Below are 15,489 nucleotides of genomic sequence, written 5' to 3'. Positions count from 1 at the left end.
CACTGCATCAGAAGGACAGTTCTGGCGTGGGCAGGAAAAGGAGCTTCTCCTTGCTCCACTCGCCGAGCCCCTGTTGGAGAAGGGTGGGGGAAGCAGCCACCGCCCGCTTGTGCTCCTCTCTCTGCTGCTGACTGTTCCCCAGACAGAGGGGGGGCTGCACCTCCTCCCTCTGTGCCAGGCTTGGATCTAGGCCCAATCTGCCGCCCACAGCACGAAGCCTTCTCCTCTTCTGAGCCTACACCAGTCCCCAGAGCAGGAGAGACTCATGCCGGGGCTACTGCCTCAATGTGCCAGCGACACATGGGGCACTTGGCTGTGTCCCTGAAGACCCGCCAGGCACAGGAGCTGCAGAAGTGCGTGTGGCCACAGGGGACGAGGCAGGTGTTGGCAACATGGTGGAAGCAGACGGCACACTCCTCTCCCGATGTGGCTAGAAAGGGGGACAACATAGGTCAGGGCATGTGGGGGCAAGGGGTGGACAGCCTACTCATGCTGTAACCACAGGACAGAGAACTATGCAGTAATGTTTTGAAGAATATTACCTATGAGAAAATGCTTACAATGTGATCAAGTGAAAAAACATTGGGAAGAAAAAAGCATAACGTACGTACATACATATCAAATTCCAATTTAGAGAAAAGGAAAACAAAGGACAAACAATTCCCCGTATATACATACGTATATATCTACAACTACAAAGTATGGGGAGTAAATCCACCCAAGAGGTAATGGGTAACTTTTTTTAACTTTCTTCTTTGTCCTCTAATATTTATTTCGACTTTGCAAAGTCTTTACAATGAGTGTGGATTGCTTTTTTAAAGCAAGAACAAAATAACATTATCTGCTCATAAATGTGCTCTTGTAACTTAGAGTTGGCCAATGTTCTAGAAGGCAGAGCTGTTAAATTGCTTTTAGGTTTCCAGGAGGCAGAGCCAAATCGTTGGGTCCGAAGCCCCTGGGAGACTTGACTGAGCAACCAGGGCTCAGGCCTATTTGCACCCCACTCCCGGGGGGCCCAAGTCCTAGGGAGCCCCTGGTGCTTGGGAAGCTACTGACCTTCAGGCTCAAGCGCAGGCTCGTCGCTGAGGACGGACGGCACAATTGTGGGGAACCGGCTGCCTGTGGGATCTAAGGCAGAGAGGGAAACTCAGGGCCTGAGAGAGTAAACCCAGGTGCCCCATCCCGCCCAGGCCCTGCAGCAAAGGCCTCCCTCCTTTCTTTTCTGGGTTACAGTGCTGGGGCTCCCAGCTGATTTTAAGACCCTGTCCTGGGCCACTCCTTCCCCAGCTTAACCTAGCCCAGCCAACTCCTGGCCACATTGATCCTTCCTCCTAAACCGCCCTTCCTCCAGGCCCATCCTCTTTGCTCTGCTGCCCTGCCTGAGTGCAGACTCTTCAGCGTGACCTGTTTCCAAACTCGGATGTGCTTCTGTGTGTCCCAGGAGGCAGGGAGAACACAGGTGTTGGGGCCTACTCCAGACCTGTCAAATCAGGTGCTCCAAGGCATGAGGCTCCAGAAGCTGTGGCAAATGATTTTAAAATCCAGTTCAGTGGGGGCAGGGATGGACCGCGAGTACTTTTTTTCTTTTTTGAGACGGAGTCTCCTCCCTCTGCCGCCCAGGCTGGAGTGCAGTGGTGCAATCATAGCTCACTGCAGCCTCAAACTTCTGGCCTCAAGCGATCCTCTCACGTCAGCCTCCTTAGTAGCTGGGGGTATTACTGCCTCTCTGCGCTCCCCTGAAATCCACTCTCCTCTGGAGCGGCAGAGGCGTGGTTCTGGTTTCTTTCCCCCTGCTGGCAGAATCCTTGCACCTCTAGCCCTCTCACTTAATGTCCCCTTTGCTTCCTGCCTTTGTCTCTAGTGAACTCCTACTTAGACTGCAAAGGCCCGAATGTTTCTTCCTTTGTGAAACGTAATCAGTCCTGTAACAGATGTTTGGAGTGCTGGCCATATCTGATTCTTTAGGGACAAGGCTGCCTTCCCTATGACTAGGGTCTTGTCTATCTGGTGTTTGCAGTGGCCATCGTCACACCTGACACTGGGCTAGGGCTGATGGAATAACTGAATATGAACGAATGAACGGTTCTTCCCTCGGCTCCGGATGGGCGTGGGGCACCACCCGAGCCTCCATCTCCACCCGCTCCTCAGGGCCGTGCCTGGGTCCCCGCGGTTGTCTCACCCAGAAGCTCGATGGCCTTGGTGGTCCCGTACACGTCCATCACCGCCCAGAGCGGGGCGCCCATGAGCACGCCCTTGCGCAGCAGGAGCCGGCGGCCGGCGTTGACCTTGGCGAAGAGCCAGCCGCAGCGGTTCACCCAGAAGCGGACCACGTCCCCCTCGAGCGCGCAGCCCTCGGGCAGCACGGCCGCCCACGTCGGGCTCTGCTCCTCCAGGTCCGGGCACACGAAGGGCGGCAGGCTGGGCGCGGACACGCGCGCGGGGTCCAGGCGCGTGAAGCCCACGCGGAGGCCGCCGCACCAGCCGCCCTCCTGTCGCAGCACGCGCAGGGCCACGCGCTCGCCCGGCAGCACCGGCCGCTGGCTGAACACGATGCCGTCGTGGAACGTGGCGCACCTGTGCGCGGTGCAGCCGCGGGTGTCCAGATGCACCTGCGCGCCCTTGGCCTCCGTGTGGAAGCGAAGCGCCTCTCCCGGGGAATTGGCGTCTGCGGGATGAGGAGGCAGGCGTGCAGTGTCAGTGTGGGCTGGGCCTGGACCCACCAGCACCCCAGAGGCCCCAGCCCCTGGGGCCACCTTGACACACCCCCAAACCCCAGAGCCACTTCAACACCCCTCCCCCAGCAGCACTACGGGGCCACCTTGACCTTCCGCCGGAGGACAACTTCCACCTCCCCAGCCTCCCTGGGATCCTCGCAACTCCACCACCGCCACCCTCCCCAGAACCCCAGAGACCTGCTTAGAGCCAGGTGAGGAGCCCACTTTGCCTGTCCCAAGTGTGAGTTCACACCATGAACCTCCCCAAGCCTCAGGTCCCCTCCCTCAGTCATGCTGTGACTACTAAAGGAACTGACGCCTGTTGGTGAGCCACCCATGATCAATCAACCCCGGTGTTACTGTTACATAGAAAGAGCAGGCTTGATGTGGAAACAACCCAAGTGCCCACCAATACATGAGCAGATTAATAAAATGTGGTATATGTGTACCATGGAATACTACTCCGCCATAAAAAAATAATGATCTAGTATCTTTTGTAACAACTTGGAGGGAACCGGAGACCATTCTTCTAAGTGAAGTATCACAAGAATGGAAAAACAAACAAAGCCACATGTACTCAATACTAAGTGGAACTAATGGATCAACACCCATGTGCACACATGGAAGTAAAACTCAACGGAAACCAAGCAGGCGGGAGGGGAAGGGGGATGGGTAAATCACACCTAATGGGCACAGCGCACACTGTCTGGGTGAGGGCACCCTTGTAACTTTGACTCACAAACTGTACAAAATCAAATTATGTAACCAAAACATGTGTGCCCCCGTAATATCCTGAAATTAAAAAAAAGCAAGCAAGAGCAGGTTTGGTTAGGCACGTGTGTGTATTATCCACATCTATTCTCTGCACACCCAGGGATGAGGGGAGGGAATGGCCACGTGCCAGCTGTGCTCCAGGTTTCCCCCTCTGCTCTTCTCACTTTCTCACTTTCCACACGGAACCTGCATTATTTGTGAAGGCCGTGGCCCCTGGTGATGGGGACATCCTTGTCCTGGGAGAGAAAGGGGCCCGGCTGCTTCCCATGGGGTGGGGGTACAGGCTGGAGAGGGGGTCGCAGGTCAGCCCCTCAAAATCATGGGCTGGCTCTGAAACCAGGGGACTCCCTGCATGACTGCACTCCGCAGCCAGGAGGGCAAAGCTCCTTGCCGGGCAGTCCTTCCTCTCAGCTCCCGCCTGGAGGAAGCTGGTGGAGTTTCCTGCCCCAGGACTGTGCTGCCCTTAGCCAGCCCTGAGGCCTAATCTCCTGCCAGCCCCTGCCATTCTCCGCCTGGCCCTGCTCTTTCTGGCGTGGGGGAGGGGAGCTGGCTGACTCCTTGCTGTTAAAAATAAAAAGAGGTGAATTCAAACAAACTTGACCTAGACCCCAGCCTAGAGGACCAAGGCCCCTCCCCTCCCAGAGCAGGTCACCTTCCCCTGGAACCTCTGACCACATACAGACCTGCAAACTTCCAGCAGGGACCAGGGAGGGGAGGCTTAATCTGTTAGGCACAAGGGACACCCTTGAGGTCACAGTGAATCTGTCCCTGACCTCCACAGACCAAAGATAAGCCTACCTAAAATGCCCTTACTCGAGGCGTTGGGGACAAGCACTCACCCTGACTTTGGGACTTCTGAAGGGGCCCTCCCAGAGCCCTGCCTATCTCACCCACATCTCTGACCACGCCGGCACCTTCCTGGAATGCCCACATCTCTCCCTCCTGTCCTGACAGGTCTGCCCGGACTCCCTGTCCCTCGAGGCTGTCCCTAAGCAAGGGGAAGTCCCTGAGTCAGCACAAAGGGAGACCTGAAGCAGACTGGGGGACCCTGACATCAAACCTGTCCTCGTGCCCATTGTTGAGGCCGCTTTGTGGAGGGCAGGGGCACAGTGATCGGCCATGTCTGACACATGGATTCTAGTCCTGCCCTGCTGCTGACCCAGGCAGGTCACTGTCCCCCGGGGCCCAGTCTCACCCACATACGAAAGTGATGTGCTGCCCAGCCAAGGCCTGGAGTCTCGGGCACCTGCCCGGGGATCCTGTTCACTGCCCACCTGGCAAGGCAGGGGGGGGGCGGGCACCAGGTGTAACCAGCCGAAACCATGGAGGGTAGAGGCCACCCCCCTGGCTGGGTCACTTTCCATCCCTGAGCTGGGGCCTGGAGAGAAGCCCTGGAGTGGGCTTGCCAAGGTGCCTGAGCAATGGTCCTGGTCGAGGGGCAGTGTGGGAGATGGTGACCAGCATCCTGTCCACATGCCGCCACACCCAATCCTGCTGCCACCCCGAGAGGCAGACGGTGGGCAAGCAGCCGGCCCTGGCCCCACAGCAACCAGGGGCAGAACTAGGGTCAAACAGGAGTCGCTCCAGCTCCACCCAGTGCAGCCCCTACAGGGAAAGAAGGAACTTCTGCCCTGGCAGTGACACAGAGCCCCTCCACTTCCTGCACTCTGGTCCAGGGACCAAGCTCAGGGGAACTGGAGGCCCGTCATGCTCAGCACCTTGGGCCTGGACGGTAACTCGCAGAGATGAGCCCGTCCTGGCTGTGGCTGGAGTTTCCACCCCATCCCCTGGGCAGGTGCCAGGGACAGAGGCCAACCCCTGCAAGGTTGGGAGGGGAGGGGAGCTCATTGCCCCTGCACTTCCTGCGGGGGGCAGGGGGCGGGGGGGCCTGGCTGGCTGGGAGGCAGTCCAGGGAGGAGGAGGAACTCCCGGGGAGTGGCCTCGGTGGCTACATGGGGCAGGGAGGGCCTGGGGAGCCCAGGAGAAGCAGGCCTTGCCCTGGATGGGAACTTGACAGTCTGCAAAGCTCACCCATAAGGAGCCTTCCCAGCGGCATGGGAGCTAAGCTGTCATGTCACCACAGTTAGAGGAGGGGGCCAAAGGGACATAGCTGTCTGCACAGGTCACTATGCGCGGCCAGGGCACTTGAGTACCCTCCTCTCTGCTGCACACCCAGGCTCTGCTCCCTGCTCAGGCAGCCCCTCAGGACCTGCCTGAGTGTGGCCCTTGCAAGGCACCTCTGGCTGGGGAACAAAGGGCCACTGGGGCTCAGTCTCCCCACAGGCACTCTCCCGCGTGGCGGTTCACTGCACGGCCGAGACTGCATGGGGCTGCAACCCTCCCTCTCCCTGCCAGCCCCGCAAAGGCCTGCAGGCTGCCTCCACCTACTTTGCCCAGGGCTCAGTGGCATGAAAGGTGTGACCAGCCACCTCTGCTCTGCCTGCCTTCTCCCACACGGACTGCCGGGGTCCTCCCACCCTTTGACCGGGGCCACCCAGGCCACCCACTCCCAGGGTGGGATGTGTGGGAGGTGGGCACAGGCCAAGTGTGGCTCTCCGAGCAGGCCTGTCCCCAGCGGCTGGGCTGGCACAGGGTTCAGAGCACCCAGGTGCCTGAGCAACGTCACCTTCTTTTTATCAGCCCCATTTTCAGGCAGGATCCTGAGGCTCAGAGAAGCAGAGTGACAGAGTGATGGAGTGACATGTCCACAGAGGACGCTGTCCAATTACGCTGCCTGCCCCCACCTTCCCCTGCTGCTGTGGGGTGGGACCAAGTGCGGGGCTGGACAGGGATCCACCCTGGCTGCCAGGAAGTCCAGGGAACACAAGTCAGGGCCTCCTTAGACGTCTCCACCCCTGGACAGGTAGAGTCAAATTACAGACTCTCCGGGCCCTTGGAATTCAAGTGATACAGGGTCAGCCCCCAGCTGCCGCCTCTGCGGGTCTTCATCCTCTTCATCACCACCCCTCCAGCTGCAGCCTGTCGGGGTGCCAGGCGCTGATAAGCACGTGCAGCCTCCTTCACTTCTCCTGCCACCCTCCTGGGGAAGCACTCAGAGCCTAGAAAGGCTGTGCAAGTCCACATTCCTGCAGGCAGAGTGGGGGACCCCAGACCCAGCTCCCAGTCCCCACACTCCTACCCTGCCTCCTTTATGGCACATCATTGCCCTGCCTGGAATCCAAACAGTGGCTGCAGCAGCGGTGGTGCTGGCTGCAGCCCGCGGCTCGTGCGTGAGCCTTGAGTGCCCACCAGGAGGACAAGAGCCCTGAGCCCGAGCTGCTTTACCTGGGAGGGCAGATCCAGAGATGTGCAGCCCCAGTCCCCGGTGATAAAAGACCAGGTCCTCTATCCCCCCCACACACAGCCCTTCCACTAAGGGATGCCAGTGGCCTTGGGTGAGGCTCGCAGAGAAACTTCGTGCTTATTACCCTTTGGATTTGTGTGTTCTAGCAGCCCTGTAAGCCTGTCCCCAGCCTGCAGATGAGGAAACTGAGGCCCAGGGACAAAGTGACTTGCCCAAGATCCCACAGCTGGGCTTGGCAGAGCTGGGATCCCACCAGGCCCCCTAAACTTTACACTGACCACACCTCTACCTCCTGGAACTTCTACCCCAGCAATGACAGAGCCCCCTCCACTTCCTGCACCCCTGGTCCAGGGACCAAGCTCAGGGCTTGTAGGAGGTCTACTTACTGGCCTCAGAGCAGAGCTGGGCACCCATCAGCCTGGGGTCCTTGGGCACAGGTTCCCAGGTCTAGAAGGAACCGTCTAGAGAAGGCCAGTAGACAGGTTTCCAAAGACTCAGCAGGTCCTCTTTTTATGAGCCGCAGGGATCACGTTACAGGGTTGATGATTAATTAGATGTTGCTGTCATGCATTACCATATACAGGGAATTTCCTGGTGATTTCCTGCTGAGTTCTCCGGGCTTGCAGCTGGCTGGCCTGAGAGAAGGAAACAGAGAGTGGGGACCTGGCCCTGGTAGGTCTTCCAGCAGCCTTTTCTCTTACTTCCAACCAGTCTCAACCTGGCTGTGCATTATAATTGCCCAGGGCGCGTTAATAAGTACCTATGCCCAGCCCTGCCCCCAAAGGCTCTGGTCCATTGGCCTGGAGTGAGGCCCCGGCATCAGGAGTTTTAAAAAGCATCTTGCATCATTCTAAAGTGGAGATTCACTGGTACAGACCCCAGCACACACGAAGCGCTCAATCAGTATTGCTGAAGTGGATTGAACTGAATCAGCTCCATCCTAGGACCTGTGAAGTTACACCTACCCTGGGTCTCTAGCAGACACAAGAGGGTTAAGCAGACAGAAGGGGAGAGTGGTTGATCATTCCCCCAGCCTTGCTGAAGCTAGAATGCCACTTTCCGGAAGCCACCACAAAATGCAAATAGCCCCACAGAAGGTCACAATGAAGGCCTGGCTCCCAGTATGTTAGCTCTGGCAAAGAAGTCAGAGATGTTCTGCCCCTGTGACTTCTGTTAGAGAAACTGAGGCTCATGGAGGGAAGAGGCTTGCTCTAACCTAGTGCTTCTCACCTTGCCACATTCACACAAATCTCCCGGAGACCTGTTAAAATGCAAAGTGGTCAGAAAGTCAGGTGCCCTGCCTGGGATTCTGTTTTTCTAACCAGGTGGTTCTGTGGCCCTTCCTTTGGGTGGCAAGGCCCTGGGTTGATTCGGAAGCTTGAGAGTACCCTGGCCCTCAACCTCCAGGCTAGGCCCTTCCCAAGACCCCAGATCAAGGCCACGATCAGTGACTACTCTGGACTCAGCTAAGGGATGGGTGGCCCCATGCATGCCCATGGGGAGCAGGCAATGAGGGTGCATTGCCTGGTCTGGGGAGGTTGGCTGGGATAAGAGAGCAGGGGGGGTTGGAGACCCAGGTTGTTCCCCTGTGTTACCTTGGGCAGCTCCCTTGCCCCGCTTGGCCCTGGTGTCCCCGTGTGTAAAACAGGAAGCCAGGATGAGCTGGTCTGTGGATCCCTTCCAGCCCTGACATGCTGTGACTTTGGTCTTAGTAAGGGTGACAACAGCTTTGCCCCAGTTGACTTCCAAAGACATTGCTGCAACCCTGGCCCTCCTCTCCCACGCCACACACTTGCCAAGCTCCCTCAGTTTCTCCACTAGAAGCAAAGGCCCAGTCTTCCAAAGGGCCAAAGTCAAACAGGTGAGGAGTCAATGCCAGTCACAACGAGCCCAAAGTTGATGGTTCCTGCTGGCCCAGAAACCTGTGGTTTACAGTTCTGGCTGGGCAGTCTGAGGGATTCAGGCTCAGGGCACCCTCATCCCCCCCAGGCCCTCTGGCAGCCCCACCAGTCTCTGGGGGATTCAGGCTCAGGGCACCCTCATCCCCCCCAGGCCCTCTGGCAGCCCCACCAGTCTCTGGGCAGTGCTGGGGCCCAGAGATCCCTCCTTCTCCCTCCTCCCCCTCCCCGGCTCCACCTGCAGTGCTGGCTGCCCTGGGTGGTTACCCTTGGCTGGAGCCAAGAGCACCTTGTTGATAAACCACATTCCCACAAAAGAGATATGTATGGCATCTTATCGGGGAAATCAGGGCTGGAGCCTCAGCCTGCCTGGAAAATTACTGGCCAAGTTGTGGACGTCAGGCTGCCCAAGCCAGCTGGCGGGGGTGGGGTGGTCCCATCTGCAGGACTTTGGGCGGTGGGGAGGGGACATTCTGAGGAACTGACGCTCACCTTAGGCCTGGCATCTAGGGGACAGGAATGCCCAGGCAGGTCCCCCACCATATACTCCCGTGTTTGTTTATCTAACAAACTAACAGAGTTCAGCACCCACTACCCCAAAGTATGACCCTTTGGCATCTGAGAAAACAGCAGATCAGGAAAGCCACTCTCAGCTTCCCTTTGCCCTTCTCCCCTGAGGTAAGCCCCTCATTACCACCCTTATCTCTGAAGACACAGGGACAGAGAGAAGAATCGGAACAAAGTGGCCTGGCCGAACCCCCCAGTTTACTACCATTAGCCCCTCCCCCATTTACCCAGTCATGCTTCTATACGACCGTCCACTCTTCATCAAACCAAAGCCTAAAATACACAGCTTTCCCTGTTTCTGGCATCTTCATTTCTGTGTCTTGTAAAACTTACATTAAATACATTGGTTTGCTTTTCTCTTGTTGATTTGTCTTTTGTTATATAGGGAAGCCATGAACCTCGTGATGGGTGAGAAAAGATAGTACTTTTTCTACCCTAAAAAACACTACTGTTCCAAGTTCAGTATTTACTTGATAATCCTCATGGCAACTCTTCAAAAAGTTTCTATTTATTTAATCATTCCCATTTTACAGATGGAGAAACTGAGGTACAAAAAGGTTAAGCAAATTGTTCACCACCACAGGGCAGGAAGTGGCAGAACCAGGCTTTGTGGCGCGGCGGCCGGTGCCTTAGCAGCCACGTGCTCCTCCATGGCCGCTCACCCAGGCGCTTGGCCCCTCGGAAGCGTTTGTTAACAGTGAGTGTCTTCCCCGCTGGAGCGGCTGACAGACAGCGGCAGCGTCATAGACAGTGGCCAACTGGTTGCCTGAGCGTGAGGTGGAGTCTGTCCCACGATAGAGACTGCACCCTTCCTTGCCCTCTGGTGCCATCAGCAAGGCAAGGCTGTGGCCCGGCAAGTTGTGGCTGCCCAAGCTTGTTCCGAGAAGGGAGGGCCTGGCCCTCAGAAGGGAAGGCGGCCTCCCGACTGGGCGGTGATTGGGCGGCACCTGTTGGCGGCAGTCGGTACTGCAGGAGGCGCGGAGGCCCTTCGAGGCTTGGAAGCCGAGGAGTGCCCGCCGAGGAAGGGAGGTGGGGGCTGAGGCTTCTGAGCCCTCTGCTCCGCCTCCCCCCACCCCGCCCCCTCCGATGCACTCCCTCCTTCCCCAGGGTGAGCTGTCGCCTCATTGGGACCCCTCAGTGGCAGTCAGCCTTGTTTGCCAAGGGCCCCGTTATTACGAAGTGCCTTCACATGCAACATAAGATGCCTCCAGTGCTCTGAGAAGCAGCTGGACAGAGGAGGAAGCCTGGGCTCGCCCCAGGGTTCATGCCGGCCTGCAGGAGTGGGAACCCAGACCAAACTGCGACACTGTTATGCAGCCCAGCCCTGCGTGGCCGCCTGCCATCAAGGCCCTGGGACCCCTACCGTCGTGCACTTGGCCTGCACTCATCTGTTCCCCACCAGGCTGGAATTTCAGAGGGCAAGGGGCCGCCACGCCTGGAAACCAGCCCTGGAACAATTAGGGCTTAGGCACAGTGGGTGGTCGGCAAGGACTTGTCCGCGCCAAGCAGTGCAGTGTGGCAGCTACTTTAAAGTTGTCTGTCCACCTGCCACATGACCCAGCCATTCCACTCCCAGGTGACAGTCTAGGTGTGAATGACCACAAAGTCTGGCACACAAATGTTCAGAGCCTCGTTCTGCGTAATAACAGCCCAGACAACATAAAGTTCGGGCCAACCCGACCCGTGGTGCTCCAAGTCGGGTTAATGCTCCCCTTGGGGCGTTAGCGCCGGAGCCCCTGGGGGCTGGGCAAGTCCTGCGCCTTGATCGGGCGGTGAGCACACAGGTGTGCATACGTTAGGAAAGATCCTTCCAGTCAGCCCCTCAGGTGGCATGTAAATTGCATCTTAACTATATATTGGCTAAATCCCCTCGCCGCCCGACAGACGGATTCTGCCCGCGCTGTGGAATCGGCGAGCGGCCGCGCTCCCTCGGACACCGGCCCGGGAGCCGCAGGGCTTGGCCAGCACCGCCGCCTGGTGGACAGAAAAGGAACTGACTGCCGGCCCAATACCCTGGAAGCAAACGGTCCTGCCACCACGGCTCCGGCCGCCGCTGCACCTGCGTCTCTGCAGCACTGCTCTCAGCCAGGTCGGCCTGAGTGGCCCCACAGTAACGCAGGAAGGCCACCAAACCCTCTGGGTCAATAGCTGGAGCCCACCTTGGGCCTTAGGGGTCAGAGGACAGGAGAGGGCCAATGTGTGCCAGCACAGTACTGGCCCCTAGTTAGGTCTGTGCTGTCACTTCTGCCCTGCCTGCCCTGCCCTGGTCTTCCTGGGTCCTGATTCTGCCATGCACCTCCATGGCCCTGGTCCCTTCTGGCCCCTGCCAGGCCAGCACCCGAGTTCCTAGCGGGGTGTCAGGGGGGAACCAGCAGGGAGCATGCCAGGGAGGGGAGCCTGGGGAGGGGGCACAGCTTCCAGGCCTGGTGTGGCTGCTCAGGGGGAGGGAAGGGGCAACAGGGAAGCGCCCCCCCCCCCTCTTCTTTTGGTTTCTTGTTTTCCTTCTCCCTGTTCCCCTGTCATCCCACACACAGCTGTCAGGGTGTCTGTCCTGGGAAGACAGTGGTGCCTACCCGTGTGTGTGTGTGTGTGTGTGTGTGTGTTCAACAGGAATTAATTTGGTCCCTACTGCATACCAAGCACTGTCCCAATTCTGGGTAAGAGAGACTGAAGAAAACACAATTCTTACCCCTCAGCCACGTCATGTATGCCCTGGTATTCAGGTTAGTGCTACAAGAGGGCCTAGGAAACTGGAGGTGTTGGGGTTGTTCTGTGGAGGAACAGATATTAAAATTGAGCCCCGAAAGGTAAATAGGATTTCAACAGCCAAGAAAGGAAAGAAGGGCATCCAGGCAGAAGGAACAGCATATGCAAAGGCATAGAAATGTCGTCGTGCACAGCCAGGTAGGACTAGGGGTGCTCACATGTAAGAGAACATCTAGGCCGGGTGCGGTGGCTCACACCTGTAATCCTAGCACTCTGGGAGGCTGAGCAGGGCAGATTGTTTGAGCTCAGGAGTTCGAGACCAGCCTGAGCAAGAGTGAGATCCCGTCTCTACTAAAAATAGAAAGAAATTATATGGACAGATAAATATATATAGAGAAAAAATAGCCGGGCATGATGGTGCATGCCTGTAGTCCCAGCTACTCGAGAGGCTGAGGCAGGAGGATTGCTTGAGCCCAGGAGTTTGAAGTTGCTGTGAGCTAGGCTGACGCCATGGAACTCTAGCCCGGGCAACAGAGTGAGACTCTGTCTCTAAAAAAAAGAGAGAACATCCAAAAGAACAGTGGCTTAGACAAGAGGTGTTCATTTATTTTTCACATAAAATAAGTTGAAGGTAGACCATTCACGGTAGCCATGACAGCTCTATGGCCATAGGGGACCCAGGTTCTCTCTACTCTTCTGCTCCACCATTTTAGCACTGGCCTCCATTCTCCAGGTCACTTTGTAGACCAAGAGGGATGCTGGAGCTCCAGCCAGCACATCAGAGTTCCAGGCATCAGGAAGGAGAAAGACCCAACGGGTATTCCTCTAAGCAAAGACAACTCGCTAGTAAGCTGCTTTACTGGTGGGCCTATATAACCCTTTCATTTATATCTCTTTGGCCAGAACTTTGTCACATGGCCATAGCTAGCTGCAAAGGAAGCTGGAAAATGTAGTCTTTATTGGAAGGAGCAGCTAAAAATTAGGGTTCTGTTATTAAGGAAGAAGGAGAAACTGAATGTGGTCCTTCCATGTGAGGAGGGGGCAGCAGGGCAACAAAGGCCGTGCTAAGGAAGGTTAGACTCTATTCTGGAGAAAACAGGGAATTGCTGAAGGATTCTGGGCAAGAGCCGAGGGTCAAGGGACCTGGAGCCCTCTGCTTTGGGGGAAGAGCCATCGGGCAGAAAGTGGAAGCATGCATGGAGAGAAGTGTTAGGAGGTGATGAGGGCACGAGGTAGGGAAGGGAACCATAGGAGAGCTGAGGCTAAGCCTGGTGACAGTGGGAGGTGGTGCCAGGTCCCGGCGAGGGGACACAGACCTGCTGAAGGTAGGCATATGGCGAGTGCTGGGTATTTGTGTCCGAGGTGGCTATAAGCCATCAAGTCAGATGGCTCAAAGGCAGCTAAGAATCCATGTGGAAGCTTAGACACGAAGACAGGGGTGGGGACATAGATCCAGGAGTGACCAGTCACCCAGGGGTGAGTGAGAACAGCGAGGCAGGGCATCCAGTTGTTCAGCAGTAGAAATCCGAGGACTCTCCAGAGCTACTAGGGAAGGAGGACAATGGAGTGATTAAGTGCACAAGTTTTGGGGCCAGACAGAGCTGGGTTCAAATCTGAACTTTACCAATTAATAGCCATAGCCCTTGGGCTGGGTGGTGGCACTTGCTAAACTGTAGCTTTCTCACCTGCAAAATGGGAATAGAGAAGCCTACCTTGAGGGCCAGAAGGAGGATCGAATGAGTAATGAGTGTTGAGCACATTCCCACACTGGGAACTGCACTCAGCAGGAAATACGGGCTCTCACCATTGAAGGGGCAGCCCTCCCCTTACCCAAGGGGACATCGGTGTTCCCCACAGTCCTCCTGCTGGAGCCTTCATGGCTCCCTCTGGAGTGACTCACAGCATTGTGCCTCTCTGGGCATTTGGAGCCAGCAAGGCCAGGGCAGGCCCTGGTTCCACCGAACCTCCTGGCAGGGGCATCTGCACCCCTAGCCAGGCAGATCGGAGGGGAGTTACACCTCCTGCCAGGGGGAGGAAGGGGCCACAGCAGGACATGGCGTGCCAGCTTCCTTCAAGGGCAAAGCACGGAAGGTCACACGTCATCCAAACTTCAGCTCGCATCCCATTGGCCAAAACTTAGTCGTGCAGCCACACTTAGCCGCAGGGAACAGACATGTAGCCTTTATTCTGGGCAGTGATGTGCCCCGCTAGACATTGGCGTGTTCCAATATTACAAGAGAGAATGGATACTGTGGGGTGCAGGGAAAGAGAGAGGGGATGGCAGCCCAGGGACATAGGGGGCAGGGAGGCTTTGTGCACCAGAGAGCTCAAGCACGTGGGGGCTCCCATGGGCACAGTGTGTGCCACCTGGCACCGAGCCTGCGTGAACTCTGTTGCGAGGGCGTTGCAGGAGGGTGGGTACAGGAGCTGTTGTTGCTGAGAACTAGCTCCGCCAGCCAGGAGGAAAAATTGCCAACCTTTCCAGCAGAATTTTTCAAGATCCCTGGAGGTCCTTCTGGCCCCTCACCAAGTCCAAAATAGCAGAGAGTAAGGAATATCTTCCTTTCGCTGCTTTGAGTTCTTGCCCATTGTCAAGGTTCATTGTGGCCACTGTCTCTACTGCCTGGGCCTTGGGAAAGGAGTGACCATTCCCCGGGCCCCCACCATGGCAGAGCTAGGACACCCAATGTCCCCAGCGAAGTCTGGGCTCCAGCCCATCCTGTCTCCCGAGGAGCCTCTCCTGTCTCCCCCTGAGCGGTACGGATGCTCCTTCACAATGGAGCGTCCGCCTGCGCTGGGCTGCCCGTTGACTGCTGCTGCCTCCGTCTGCTCCTCCTTGTGTGTGAGGAGACGTGACGGAGGGAAGGAAGACAGGGTCCTCAAATTCTCTTAGTGAGTCTAAGTTGTCCTTGGGATGGATGTCACCGCGGGTCTTCAGCAGCTAAATTCGAGCACGTGCTGCGGGCGCCACACGTGTGTGCACAAATGAACTGCCCTGTGCCTTTCATCCTCTCCGTTTGTGAGTGGACACGGGCCTACTTCTCGGCGTGTGGCTCCACTGGGGACTTCAGTAACCCATCGATTCTTTCAGCCAGACAGTCTGCGAGTCGCTCGGAGTGCGGAGCCTGCCCGGGAACTCCTCAAGTCCTCTGGCCCCGTGGGGTGCGCTGTTATTTGAGCTGAAGTAAAAAGACCTGGACCCTCTTTTCCAGTTCAGAGGGAAACCCACGGCCTCCTCTCAAAGGCTCCAGGGACCCCAGAGTGGATGGGGCAGCAAGGCCGCCCCCACATTTCTCCCGCTCCTCCTTGCCCTGTTCTGCCTTCTGCCGAATTCTCCCTCTCCCGGCTGCTTCCCTGTGGACGTTTTCTTCCCTGCAGCCCAGCGCACCCCGGCAGCCTCTTTCCCCTGATGTTGCTCAAGCACCACTGAGCAGCGACTTTTACTGAAGGTTTAGGGTCGTGTGGTGTGAGTGGAGGAAGGGAGGGTTTACTGCGCAGCTCAGCACAGACAGCAAAGTTAAATGAA

At 57.1% G+C, this 15,489-nt stretch overlaps 2 protein-coding genes across 2 annotated transcripts in view; both read right to left on the bottom strand.

Moving 5' to 3' along the window:
- SNRNP200 (small nuclear ribonucleoprotein U5 subunit 200) overlaps positions 1-15,489 on the bottom strand; it is a 198,884-nt gene that overhangs the window by 147,978 nt on the left and 35,417 nt on the right. The window lies entirely within an intron of this gene.
- Positions 24-7,277, bottom strand: NEURL3 (neuralized E3 ubiquitin protein ligase 3). The gene is made up of 4 exons (XM_069494473.1): positions 7,179-7,277; positions 2,180-2,665; positions 1,057-1,128; positions 24-430 (listed from the first exon to the last, which is right to left on the bottom strand). The coding sequence occupies exons 1-4, from the start codon at positions 7,204-7,206 to the stop codon at positions 264-266; spliced, it is 753 nt and encodes a 250-aa protein (XP_069350574.1). The 5' UTR covers positions 7,207-7,277; the 3' UTR covers positions 24-263.

This window comes from Eulemur rufifrons, chromosome 19 (genome assembly GCF_041146395.1).
Source record: "Eulemur rufifrons isolate Redbay chromosome 19, OSU_ERuf_1, whole genome shotgun sequence".
Lineage (NCBI taxonomy): Eukaryota > Metazoa > Chordata > Mammalia > Primates > Lemuridae > Eulemur > Eulemur rufifrons.
The sequence above is the reverse complement of the archived record's forward strand: the minus strand, read 5'-3'. Positions and strand labels throughout refer to the sequence as shown.

Excerpts from the sequence above, each read along its gene's own strand:
- NEURL3 (XM_069494473.1), bottom strand. The coding sequence starts at position 7,206 with ATGGGTGCCCAGCTCTGCTCTGAGGCCA. Across the intron at positions 1,129-2,179 it reads CAAGGCCATCGAGCTTCTGG|ATCCCACAGGCAGCCGGTTC; the intron begins GTGAGACAACCG and ends TCTCTGCCTTAG. Across the intron at positions 431-1,056 it reads GCCTGCGCTTGAGCCTGAAG|CCACATCGGGAGAGGAGTGT; the intron begins GTCAGTAGCTTC and ends CCCCCTTTCTAG.